The following is a 14,393-nucleotide window of genomic DNA, read 5'->3' as shown; positions in this document are numbered from 1 at the left end:
AAAAAGTACTTAAACCTATTTTAGCACATATATAAATAAAAGTCAAACATCAGCTGTTTTTATCATTTTATTCAGTGACAAATACGAGGAAAGACTTCAATCTGTATAATCACTAGTAAAAGATTTTAAGAAAAACAAAGTTTTATTCAAAATACTAATTTTAGTATCTCTGTATGACCCCCAAAATTTGAAAATGACCCCCACATGTGAAACACTGGGGGTCACAATGACCCTTATTTTCAAAAGCCAAGGGAAAACACTGCAAATACACTTCGTTCTGTCTGCTCTATAGGGCTTCAGCCACTGTTTATATTCGTCTTTTGTCTCCCGCTTACTTGAGTAAACATGTTTATTTTTCTTACACATTTAAATTCACTGCAAACACTCGCAAATAGCTAAAAATTGCGAGTTGAATATTCCCCGTATTTTTTAAAACGGAAACGGAAACAAGCAAACGGTGATATAGTAGAAATAGCACTCTGTAAATATCGATAAAGTGTGGCCGTAGACCACTATAATAGCATACGAGTGACCCGATCCTGCAATTTCACAAATTTATTTTTATTTTCTCCGATTTATTTTAAGCCTTTAATACTTTTTGCAAAGCAAAGTTACGGAAAGAATATTTTCAAGGAGTGAAAGGTCAAATTCAAGGAGTTTTTTTCAAAATTCAAGTACTTTTCCAGGTTTTTGTCATTTTCAAGGAGTTTTCAAGGACTACCATCGAATTCAAGGACTTTTCAAGGCCTGTGCGAACCCTGTTAGAGGTCATCTACTCTGCATGACCAATCATCCTATTAAGTTTCAACATTCTGGGTCAAGTGGTTCTCAAGATACTGACCGGAAATGGTTTTCAATGTTCAGGCCCCTGTGAGCTTGACCTTTAATGGAGTGACCCCAAAATCGATAGGGGTCATCTACTTTGCATGTACAATCATCCTATGAAGTTTCAACATTCTGGGTGAAGTGGTTCTCTAGTTATTGATCGGAAATGGTTTTCAATGTTCAGGCCCCTGTGACCTTGACCTTTGATGGAGTGACCCCAAAATCAATAGGGATCATCTACTCTTCATGACCATCATCCTATGAAGTTTCAACATTCTGGGTCAAGTGGTTCTCTAGTTATTGATCAGAAATGGTTTTCAATGTTCAGGCCCCTGTGACCTTGACCTTTGACGGAGTGACCCCAAATCAATAGGGGTCATCTACTCTTCATGACCAATCATCCTATGAAGTTTCAACATTCTGGGTCAAGTGGTTCTCTAGCTATTGATCGGAAATGGTTTTCAATGTTCAGGCCCCTGTGACCTTGACCTTTGACGGAGTGACCCGGAAATCGTTAGTGGTCATCTACTCCGCATGACCAATCATCCTATGAAGTTTCAACATTCTGGGTCAAGTGGTTCTCTAGTTATTGATCGGAAATGGTTTTCAATGTTCAGGCCCCTGTGACCTTGACCTTTGACAGAGTGACCCCAAAATCATTTGGGGTCATCTACTCTTCATGACCAATCATCCTATGAAGTTTCAACATTCTGGGTCAAGTGGTTCTCTAGTTATTGATCGGAAATGGTTTTCAATGTTCAGGCCCCTGTGACCTTGACCTTTGACAGAGTGACCCCAAAAACAATAGGGGTCGTTTACTCCAGCAGCCCTACAACCCTATAAAGTTTGAAGGTTCTAGGTCAAATGGTTCTCCAGTTATTGCTCGGAAATGATGTGTGACGTACGGACGGACAGGGCAAAAACAATAAGTCTCCTGGGGGAGACATAATTACAAAACCATTTAGGCTCTTCATAAGGCATTATGATAGAAGAAAAGTTACAGAACAGCTTTATTTTCCATAAACCTTTTATGAGCTATATTTGCCTGTATACATACTAGTACATGTTTCTTATAAGTCTTTCAAGCTCTCAAGACTAGTTTTCAATTTTGGGGCCACTCATTGTTGTTGATAAGTCACGCTACAGGACGGATTACACCAAACCGGAAGTGACTACTCAGTGTTACATGTGAAGTAGTCCAAAATGTAGTTCCATGCTATGGATGAAATCTGGTATAATGAGTGACATGAGGAGGTGACAGTTAAATTTCTGGCTTATGTTTATTGCTTATAGTATTGAGAATAGATGTAGACCATTTTCATTGTAAATTTCTTGGAATAAGTTTTATTCTTTGCGAAAAATGTCTACCTATGCCCAGTATGCCCATTCACGCACTGCAGTACGTGAATCACGCACAGAATATCAAATGCACGCATAAAAATCACTTGTTGAGGGTGCATGCACGCAGAGATTTGGAACTCCTGTTCAGCTGCCAAATCGCTGTTTATTTCATCGCGCACTTGCCAATTGTTTGGTATGGTCTAAAACGCAGATCCGGTCCACGGACTTGATAATTTCGTTTCCATCACCGAATTATCGGCGTAATTGTCAGCTGCATAGAGGGGTTTGGTAAATGTTTTAGTCGGACGTCACACGGGTCGTGTGAACAAAAAAAGAATAGATACGAACAACAAGGAAATGCAAAAAGGCATTTTAGCTTTCATAAACTCAGCAAAAGATTTACAGTATTTTATTTTTCGATATTTAACTGCAATTTTGATACACATTGCATATCTGTAATAGTTTGGGAATTTATTATTGATCGGCAATTTTTACCAGTCTTCAGTTGACTGTATGTTATTTCGGACGAATCGTGTTCCGTTCACGAAATTGGGAATACATGAACCTTGCTGAAAACTTATTTATATTAAGTATAATATAGGGAGGAGTCTTTTGATTCAGAATTTCCTATCTTAACTTTGGAAAAACATTTTACATTTTCTAAAATTATCTCATCTGTTATACCCCACGCACGAGAGTTCTGTATGAAAAAAATGTAATATACAAATTTCAGTAGTTAAATAGAAAAATTTCAGATCTGCCATGTAGTGTACCCCCAAATTTTGAAGTGTACCCCTATTTTGCAAAAGTAGGGGGTACATGTACCCTCAACTTAAAAAATGAGTGGGCATGCTGCTACACGTAACTGCTAAACGGCTATTTTCATGGGGGCATTTTTAGAGGTTGATGTTTCTCAGAACAGATTATTTTTCTTATATTCAACATAACATGTCAATATTTTTCTATTTTTGATAAGAAGACATGTTATACTAAATGACCATATATGCTTTTCATATCATTGAAATGCTCTAAAGTGCTGAAAATGAGGTCTGAATGTTTTGTTATTAATATGAAATAAATAAGGAATTGAATTGGTAGAATGTAACCTATAAGCTTTCAGGGGTAAAAATTTAAACTTGTTTAGATGTGGCTGTAAACAGGCTAGTTTGGCCAGATTATGATAGAAGATGACAATTTCAGTGCAATTTAGCAGAGAAAAAGAAGAAAAACTAAAAATATTTCAAAATCACTGTTTTGGGTGTATTTTTTTCAAAAAATGCATATTTATTGACTAAATATTGGTATGTTTTAGGTGTCAGGGGTGAGTTTGGGTATATTTTACAGTAACAGTGTGTGATTTGAGTGCAGTTTATGGTAAAACTTGATAAAATATGGCAAAAATAAGCTCAAGCAAGGAAAAGTGGTCAAAAATGATGTCGCGACAGCTTTTTTCCAGGAAATTTGGCGCGCTAGCATACGTTACTGAAAAAGCCATAAAACCTTGAAAATTGATTGTATCAAACTGAAACTGTTATTTTTTTCATGCATTTAGGTTACTGGTACAATGTAAGTGAAAATAACACATTTTGAGTATGAAAAATGTTTCTTTAAGGACGGATTACACCAAACCGGAAGTGACTACTCAGTGTTACATGTGAAGTAGTCCAAAATGTAGTTCCATGCTATGGATGAAATCTGGTATAATGAGTGACATGAGGAGGTGACAGTTAAATTTTTGGCTTATGTTTATTGCTTATACGGGAAAACCGAAGGTTTTTCCGTCTATAGATAATGTGTACGTGTATATATGTCAAAGTAAACCTATATACCATTCAACTTGGGAATAAGTTCTATATCTTCACCAGTTTTGTTGTTGTTGTTCTCCCATAATTCTACCGGACCTGCTGCCATGCTTGCGCAATAAATAATTTTCAGGAGGACATTTGATAAAATAAAATTTCTTATGAACGATCGGGCGCCGCATTTTTAAAACTAATTATTCTATCGAGTTGAAAATTCGCGGTATCAGTAGAAATCGGTGTTATTCAGGTTTCTTCATGAAACGAGTTTATGGATGATTCAAGCGGCCCGCTTTTTGTTTCCAATAATGAATTATGATGTAACTTACAGTAAGCTACATTACTGCACTGTTTGAATAACAAAACCATTGTTTATTTATTTCTTTGATTGTAGAAAAGCCAATGATTTCAAAAAGGTCAATGTAAAACAAAATTTATAAACATAATTTTATCATACGTTTATGTCAAAAGTCTCTGTGGTCCAGTGGTTAGCGGACATATTTTCCATGCCTGAGGTCCGAGTTCGAATCTCGTAAATTGCTCGAATTTTTTTTTTTTTTTTTCAGCTTAGGCCCAATTTAATTTTTTTTCTTGATATTTATCACACCTTTTTTTAATTACTGGAACACAAATCAATAATAAGTTATAGTTAACCAATGTTCTGTCTGTAAATTTTGAACAAAATATTCGAAGGCATGGAAAAGCATATATCGATATTGCTTATCTCCCCTCCCTTCCACAATCTTTCACATACATTGCAACTACTTTCTAAAAGTCAATTCATTGACTGGAGTTTTAGTAAAATTACACTTGGAAATCAAAGGCCTGAAGGGCCTGAGTCGGCTAATGATTGATGCACTGACAGTATAGTCTACCAGTTTCAGTTTGTTTTTAGTTTTTTTCTTAAAATTTCATAACACAGCTCGATATTTACCCAAAATATTATATCCGGATACGATTACACTTTTCTCCAGTTTCAACGATACATTTTACAAATTGTGATGATACGAAGACATTTAGCAGCAATTGGCAGTATCTGACATTGAAGTTTACGGTTAAATTACCTCTTAATTAAATCTTTTCATAAAAAAGTTGTTTCGTTTCGTGAAAGCAGCCAAACATAGACGATCTACTTTCGATTTCAAAAACTACAAGAAAATACAATTTAATGTTTCGCCAATTTGTTTATTTCTCGAAAAATAAGAATTAAAATCATTTTTAATATCAGTAGTAACTAAACAAACCAGTAAGAGCTTCTTCTTCCGATAATTTATCCGTTTACTGACTGCAAAATTCAACCCACGCAAAGTTTATAGAAATCATACGATGCGTGTTTACGTTCAATGTGGGAGAATTAAGGCTGATCGGCTATGTTACCTAAGGCATCCAGACGATTCAGATTTTGTTTTTAAAAAAGCATTGTGTGCGTTTCTGTAATTTTATATACGTTTTTATACGCTTAGAAATTATTAGACATGCATATTTGCATTATTTCTATACGTAATTTACGCTAATACGCATCTTACCTGGAGCCCTGTGGAACTATTTTTTGTCTTTCGCTGGATGTTACACAAGCTTTGTAAGCCTGCGCAATTCTTAAAATGCACATTTATGCTTAATGAGTTACATTCGAGTATTGCACAATTACAAGTCATAAATATGACAGATTACATCGTATATTGGTCATAGCAAAGGGAATTGACACAACTTAACTTTATTCATGCAGTGAACTGTTTGAAGTTTGAGAAATCTAATGGAACTACATCCCTTCACGTGTTATTCGGTCCATTTAGAGAATCGCTGAACAGCAAGGACTCGTCAAAAGGCTTTCAGCCTTTAGCCGACTCAAAAAATGTTGGCTATAAACTTTAGAGGCTCACTACGATCCCTATCAAGCTAAGAAATTAACCTTAATCATAATATTATTCAAAAAAAGGTCCCAGACTGTTAGCAGTTAGGTAAATTAAATTGAATTTCGACCAAGAGTGTTTGTGTTAATATATATAAAATTCTGGTCAAGAACTTTTTACAATGAATTTGAAATAAGAATATACAAGTAAATGGTTGTTTGTCATTCTCACATACACGAGTTTTACCATAGCTGTATTGGTGGAACACAATTTGTCCTAAAAGAATGTCATTTGACAATAATGGCATTTAAGAGAATTAAAATAGTCCGTGTTTAGGATAGCAGGATTATGTAAGTTCCGGTATCTATACTACAAAAGAATATCAGAACAAGATGATATTGAATGTGATGTTACACAGGCATAATGTGTAAAATGTTTTGTTTTATTTTTTGGATTGTTTTGTCGTTTTTAGAAACTATTTGTTTGTAACAAATGAACTGAAAAGAATATGTGCATTCCCGGATTCAGAAATTTTTATCAGAGAAACAAGTTGATAGCAAAGGCATGATCGTTGTAAACAGAAACAAAATTGGTAATATTATGTATAGATAAATGACTTACATTAAAATATTTATCCAAAACTACTGAGGAATAGTGTGTTTTACGCATGCTCACTGACAACACATAAAGGGCTGATATTGGGTCACTTTTGAATGACTGTTGCACCATATATAAAACTATGAGGAAAATTTTGTAAATGACAAAGTGTTCGAATTTATCAATGTTCGTACAGCCCCCATTTTACATATCCCTTTCCGGCGCTCACTTCGTGTGAGTTAAAATTAGCTTACTAAATATAAATTTGAATTATGTAAAGTTTTCAGCAAAAGCATCATTATTTTGATAACAATAAATGATAACAATTTGCAGATATAAAAAAGTGACAGGTAAAAAATCCCTTGTTATCTGTCCGGGTTTATGCAACAGTTTCGTTTTTGTTGTGTTGAGCGACATGTGAAGTTTCCACTTTTCTCTATTTTATCATCAGTACAACTAATGGTGCATTTTGGGACTAGATTCTGTGCACCCAAATATCACTATTATCTTTAACTCATGAACACTATATTCCATTGTCTGTCTAGTCTTGATACATTTGAAGAAATGATTAGATCTATGTTCATTTAAACAAAACTTTTTAAAACATTTCCCCTTCTTATTTTTATAACAATAGCAAAACCATCAGGCTTTCTGTCAAAACTGAAAGCCGAACAGAAAATATCAGAAAGAACAATTTAATGCAGGAAAAAAGAAAGAATCCGTATCACTATCACTAGGTTTTCCCGTCAGATAGGCAGGGCCTAATTTCATATTAGTATTGAGAATAGATCTAGACCATTTTCATTGTAAATTTCTTGGAATAAGTTTTATTCTTTGCGAAAAATGTCTACCTACGCGTAATTGCTAAACGGCTGTTTTCATGGGGGCATTTTTAGAGGTTGATGTTTCTCAGAACAGATTATTTTTCTTATATTCAACATAACATGTCAATATTTTTCTATTTTTGATAAGAAGACATGTTATACTAAATGACCATATATGGTTTTCATACTGAAATGCTCTAAAGTGCTGAAAATGAGGTCTGAATGTTTTGTTATTAATATGAAATAAATAAGGAATTGAATTGGTAGAATGTAACCTATAACAATGACCTTGCGCATAATATTTTAACGTTGTGAAAAATCGCTATTCCGTACCGAAACGGTGTTCAACTAGCGTTCCCTCCGTGGGTGTGCATGTATTTTTATTTTACACCGTTTTTTTCACTCGATTTCATTTATTTATTATTTATTTTTTGTATTTTTCCCCTACAATACGATTGCACCCCCGTTTTTAGCAAAATTTAAGGACTTTTCCACCTTTTTTCCCAAAATTCAAGTACTTTTTCAGGGGATTTTTTGGAAGAAAAAAATCAAGGACTTTTCAAGGACTTGGGATCAAATTCAAGGACTTTCAAGGACCTGTGCGAACCATGATTCTTCACTTATCAATCACAACAGACTACTGATGGACAGTTCAACTACTATAGGCCTTCCCGTTGGGGGGTATAAAAACCCAATTTGTAATTGCTTATCACTTCTAGGCTAAATCTACTGTACATTTCCCATACATGCTAGGCTCATCTTTTTTCTTTTCTTCTTTTCGGAGGCCTAGTGGTTCAGACAATGTCAAATCCACTCACCTGCTAGCAACTGGCTCTTGACCAGTGAAAATTGTTGTTGCAAGATCAGTGCAGTCTTTTACCAAAATATATAATAAATCAAATGAAAACTGAGCCATGCTGGTCAGACATATAAATTATCAAAAAAGAAGTTGATTTATTGGCTGCAACTCTAAAATAAATCCAGCTTTAACTAGATGCCCCACAGGTGCCCGTGCCCCCCCCCCCCCCCGCCACTGTAACATGGTTTTATGATTCAGGTTAAATAATTTTCAAATTGTTTGCAACACAAAGATGTTTCACAAACTTTTTTTTTTGAGTAAGTCTGGACAAGAAGTCTGGTCTTGTGTAATGAAAAAACTTGAAAAACAAAATAAGTCAGGGGTAAAACTCCTACATGACTGAATGATTCCGGACACGAAACCCCAGGTGCACAACTGCACATGCTGACCAACATTCCTGTAAACTTTGGTGACTCTAGGTCAAATACTTTTGGAGCTACGCGCGAAACAACATTAAAATGACCAATTTTTTACTAAGTCAGGTGCCATAACTCCCTCACGACTGAATGAATCCGGACGCGAAACCCCAGGTGCACCACTACACATGCTGACCAACATTCCTGTAAAGTATTGTGACTCTACGTCAAATACTTTTGGAGCTAGGCGCGACACAACATTCTCAGGATGAACGGAAGGATAGACGGACAAGAGCAAATCTATATGCCCCCATCACTCATGTATTACACGGTAGTATGAATACACTAGATGCACAATAGGCCATGACAAAATTCTGGTATGTAACATTTTCACACCCGACTTTTAGAGATAGATGATATAAATGAAAGTTGATGAAATAGTGAAAATTGTTTTTCCATAGTGAAATACAGGCAAAGTAAAAACGGCAGCAGGAAAAGTGTAAGCAGCTCATCCTGCAGGATGACTTACTTTGGAAGAATTTGTTGAGACCTGCAAATAATAATACTTTTTCTGTCTTGGGTTTATAACGTAATTATTTCACTTTAATAGTTACCTACCCCATATATACCAGCTATTGTACCAATAAATACAACTCCTGCAACTGCTATAAGAGCTATCTCCCAGGCTTTCAGTGGACACCGACCACAATCTTTTGGACACACCTCGCAATCTTCTCCCTCTGTTGTCTCACACTTACCATCACCACAGACTAAAAACCAAAACTTTCGCAAATATTTCATGCAAGACCCCCAAAAGTTTCTGGGATGAAGTAATTGCAAGCAAATGAATAAATCCAAAACTAAAATTTGCCAAAATCCATTTCTGAAAATGTAGAAGTTCAGCAGAAGAAGTATAGAAAGACTGATTCAGGGCCAACAAGAAAAAGTGGAAACTTTTCAAGAATTTTCCTACATAACAATAACTTAAATTATTTGATCAAGCTCTCCAATCTGTGGACATTGGTCTCTACTTATGCTAATGATAAATCTGACAACCAATGTCACCTGCAACATGTGTGCTTTGTAGAGGTTTCACAATTAAACAGAAAAAATATGCACAATCATACCTGCTGTTAAAGAAGATATTTTGTTGAAAAATAATGCAGTGATTCATTTTGAAATCTGAAGATATGAGTCCATGGGACTCGCATATTTTGAAACAATGAGTCCCAGCCAGTGAGTGATGAGTCATGCAAGTTGAAAAAGGAACTAAATATGCTTAATATATAATTTATAACGTAACTTATTTTTATTATTTCCTGTCTTTGTTTAAGTCTATTAATTTAAAGTAAATAAATTCACTGAAAATGTCAGTGATTCTGTTTTCTTATCTTTGTAAACCTTGTGAATCTAATGTGATTAAACTGCAAATTAAAGTTTTTTTCACTCTTTCCAAACCAAGAAAACCCTTTAAATATGAATACAATTAATTAAAAATGTTAATTCCGTATCAGCAGAAAATAAATCAAGCTCCCAGTGCTAATGCACTCAAAGTCAGTCACTTTAAATAACAAGTACTGGTTGGGAAAAATTTTCCGGACAGGACCAGTTTCCGGACACATGTAATATCCGCTTTATTTCTTTGTTATTCATGTAATTGTTTCATCTAGATCATTTGGATGTTTGTTCTTCATGTCTACAACAAACCACTATTTTATAAGGCTGTATAATGTTTGTTTTTTTGATGATAACTCACCTACGTTTACAGAACAACTTTCTGTCTTAACGGGGCATGAAGATATCATTGCGCATGCGCAGTAGTTCACACATGCCGAGGTATCGAGTGGGGAAGAAATAATCAAACTGCATAATGATTGTCTGCTGATAACATGTTCTACTTTTAATTTCACGCTAAAAGTTACGTAAGATGCAGGGCTGTCGATTTTTGCACTAATTTTATTCTATATCCAGGGTTCATACAGCCAGACTGACAAAAAATTCAAGGGGTTTTCAAGGAGTTTTCAAGGACTTTTATTACGTTTTCAAGGATAAGCAAAAAATTGAACAAGCACTTATTGCACATGAAATGACTGGCTTACAATTGGTGAACACTTCGTACATCCAAAATGACTATCACGTGATATAAGTTTTTCTATAAAGTTCCAATCTGCAATTGATCAACACTTTATCACACACAAAATAACTGGCAAAAAATTGATCAACACTTCTTACATCAACAGCGACTTATCATGTCATATAAGATCAAGTTTTAGGTGCCTCTTGCTGCTGGGGGCGAAGGTGGAATAGTAAACACATCAAGAGTGGCCGTGGGTGACTCGATCAGGTACATTTTTCTTGTGCTTCTCAGACTTGACGTGCGATTTCAGCGCCGATTCACCCATTGAACTAATGTCAATAACTTTGTTACAATATTTGCACATGGCTTTCCGTTTGTTTTCGAGCTCGAGCAGCCACGGATAGGATACAAGCCACTTTTTGTTGAAAATACACGACATTTTCTTCGATATCGGTAACGGAAATGGTGTCCGTAACTCTTACACGTCGTAATTTTCCTAGTCCCGGTCTGTTTAAAACCCGTATCGTACGGTACACATAGGTTATGCAGACATAAAACATGGCGATGCGTACATATAACAAAGCGTCTTTTACGATCCTTTTTTATTAAGCTGACCAAAATTTCTGAAGAAGGAAATTCAAGGACTTTTATCATAAAATCAAGCACTTTTCAAGCAGTTTTCAAGGCAAGAAACGAATTCAAGGAGTTTTAAGGAGGTTTTTGCAAATTAAAGCACTTTTCATCTAGCAGCTTGAAATTCCAAGAGTTTTCAAGTCTGTGCGAACCCTGATATCTATTGGAATTATCAAGAATTTGTATAAGACGAAATTCGAGTTTTTATAGTCAACCTCAGTTTGCTTTCGTAGCTGCTATTGAACGTCGGGTTATGTTTCATGTGCAATTTTGAAGAGATGAATGATAAAGAAATGTGTAGAAATAGTTTAATTACTTATTTTGATATCAAATTATCAACAAAACACCGCCAAAATATTTGTCCGGATACTGGTTTACCCGACGGGAAAAATAACTTATTTTAGTGACCCCATTTGAGGCCCCATGGAACCCATATTTTACGTCACAACCCGATGCTGATTACTACATCGGATGTGGAAGGAGCTGAAGTTTGTGCAGTGTGAGCTTCATTTATGTCAAATATTTTTTTTTAGGGAATAATGGAGCCGAAATATGAAAATGTGTCCGGAAAATGGTTCCCAACCAGTATGTGAATTAAATACATGTCAACAGCAGTGACATCACTATGACATCACTTGAATACTGTCTTCTTTGATCTGCTGGTGTCGGCTCACATCAAAAGATACAGTTGTCAAACATGTTTAACCCAATTTCTAAATTTGATGCCTCAAAAATTTGGGTAAATTTCAGTTGTTATTTTAATCTCAGAAAGTGTCAGTGATTAAAATTATGTTTCTAAAGTCTTGGTTTTGAAAAATATGAGTAAAAATAAGTGGATTTAAGGAAATTATTAGAGCCAGTCAAGGTAAGATATTTTCTACAGGTCAAAAAAGCATGTGTAAGCTAATGTACCGGTAATATAAATCTCTACTGCTTTGTTTATCAACAGTTAGTTTACAAAACAAGTGTCACCTTCGCACTTCTCGGTAATCTGAAGTAGGCGGAGCTTAAATAATGCCATCGTATATTCCAGTCAAGTGTCAACAGGCTGATAGTGGATAACTGGTGGAGTGTGGATAAAAAAAATCGGACTTGAATTTTGCTTTGATGTTAGATTTGAGCGAAGTGGGGAGCTACAAAGCGACTATTTCGCTCAAGTCTCTCCCTAGCTCAAGCCCTATACTTTACAAATCGAACGGTAATAAGGTAAATTTTGTTTGCGTCCCGCGGCTGCACACATTTTAAATTAATGCGTCCCCCATGAAAAATACGCGTCTTTGACGCAGGACGCACGGCAAAATGAATCACTGATAATGTTCACATTATTAGATCATTTTTCATGCATCTAAAGTGTATAATTAAAAAATAATTAACAGATATGAATTGATATAATTATGGTACATATGAAAACCAGATTTGCACAATTATTCAACTATATACATAAGCATTGTAACCAAAAAGAAATTTCTCTCAATTCATAACTGTTATACAAACTACTACCTGTCACCTGAATTGCATACAAACACTAAAACATTTCAGATTAAGTATCATTACCTGTTCTTGGAAGAACTCTTATGGTTGCTTGCAAGGCCAGTTGCATATTAGCAATCTTGAAATGGGCTATCAAATCTGTCAAGCCATCTTGGGCAATCCCTGGTATAGTACTTGTCCAATTTCCTTGATCAACTGGTCCAACTATTCAAATACGAAAGTAGATCCAGATTTAAGAAACAAGTACAAATGACGTCTTTTCAATATTTATAGAAATAATGAAACTCTAAATGAATGCTCTTCAAAATAAACTAGCAATACTTGGCCATCAAAACAGCTTATACAGTGAGTCAGCAGACATTCTATGAAAAAAAGGTTTTATGTAATAATGAGTTTGATACTATCCCAGTAAAACTGGCATCAGACCACTGATTAATTTCAAAATTATGTACCAACACAGCCATTAATATGCATGCACTTTAAGAACCTTTTACAAAATTCAATGGCATTTCGAAGCATTTCTCAGGCTTCACAACGTTGTCTCCATCAACCTGTAAGAGTTTTCACCATCACCTACGGCAGACTTCAGGAAAGTTGGAAAAAAAGGCTGGACATTTGGTCCAGCAATGCCGGACCGAAAATCAATATACCGGGCAGAAAAAATGTTTAAGTCCATTTCTCATTAAATGTTCGGTCAACCCTCTTATTTTCGTACATTAATTTCTGGTTCTACCCCGGCATAATATGTTAGAGGCACCATTTTGATGTTTTGTCCGAGATGTTGTGGTTCTCGGGGTAAGATAAATGCCGGTCAGTAGGACCGCATCCGGATTAAGAATCTGCGGACCGCATCAAAATTTTCAGGTCATGTACGTAGACTTTCTGGAAGTCTTACTTACGGTCCAACCAACTGAATTTAAATTTATTCTTGACAAGCCAATTGCACTCCTTGATCTTATATCCATCTTCTGCCTTTATAACATCCAGTTTTCTGACTTATTTTCTGATTATTTACAAATTTCTGCAGGACGTCATTTTTTTTAAGAACTTATCTAATGGGCCTTTTCATTGGCTGTTGGTTGGAACATCGCCATCGTCTAGATAATGCAGGGTAGAGTAAAAATTGCGCCCAGATAGTCATCATCACCCCGCTAATCCCCCTCTAAATTTTCTCACTGAATTTGCATGATATCAAAAACAGTCCTGGCAACCCAAAAACCCGCATATCCGCAGAAAATTCTCATCCCTGCCTTTGACCTCCCAGTGTGACCTTGACCTTTGGGTAAGGGGTCTGGGTGTTGCGCAGGACAAATTGTCTTATCATGGGGTACATCTGTGCTAAGTTATATTAAAATCCCTATAAGGATTGTTGAGTTACAGACTGGACAGGAAAAAAGCCCTTTTGGCCTTTGACTTCCAAGTGTGACCTTGACTTTAAGCTATGGTTCTCATGGTTCATACAAAATTCTCTTACCAAAATTCAAGGACTTTTCAAGGACTTTACAAGGTTAAATTTGTATTTTCAAGGATTTTTTTTTTAAATCCGTACCCAGTTCAAATTATACAATTATGACAATGTATTTCATGAACACGATAAGGCGTAAAAAAAAAAATTGTTTCCGGTGACCCGACCTACCCTATTTTTTTACCGTCGACCCTAAATTTTTTTAGCGGTAAAATCGGGCCGCATATTTTTGCAAATAAGTATATTATTATTTTTATAGCTCTTTGCACGAATGGA

General features: G+C 35.5%; 1 protein-coding gene across 1 annotated transcript in view; it reads right to left on the bottom strand.

Moving 5' to 3' along the window:
* The window catches only part of LOC123524906 (atrial natriuretic peptide receptor 1-like), a 161,561-nt gene that overhangs the window by 92,433 nt on the left and 54,735 nt on the right, over positions 1-14,393 (bottom strand). Inside the window, exons 5-6 of the mRNA XM_045303518.2 lie at positions 12,716-12,856; positions 9,070-9,221 (exon numbers count right to left, since the gene is read on the bottom strand). Coding sequence (XP_045159453.1) covers positions 9,070-9,221; positions 12,716-12,856 — 293 coding nt within the window. The remainder of the gene's footprint in view (positions 1-9,069; positions 9,222-12,715; positions 12,857-14,393) is intronic.

Source organism: Mercenaria mercenaria, chromosome 3, assembly GCF_021730395.1.
Source record: "Mercenaria mercenaria strain notata chromosome 3, MADL_Memer_1, whole genome shotgun sequence".
Taxonomy (NCBI): Eukaryota; Metazoa; Mollusca; class Bivalvia; order Venerida; family Veneridae; genus Mercenaria; species Mercenaria mercenaria.
The sequence above is the reverse complement of the archived record's forward strand: the minus strand, read 5'-3'. Positions and strand labels throughout refer to the sequence as shown.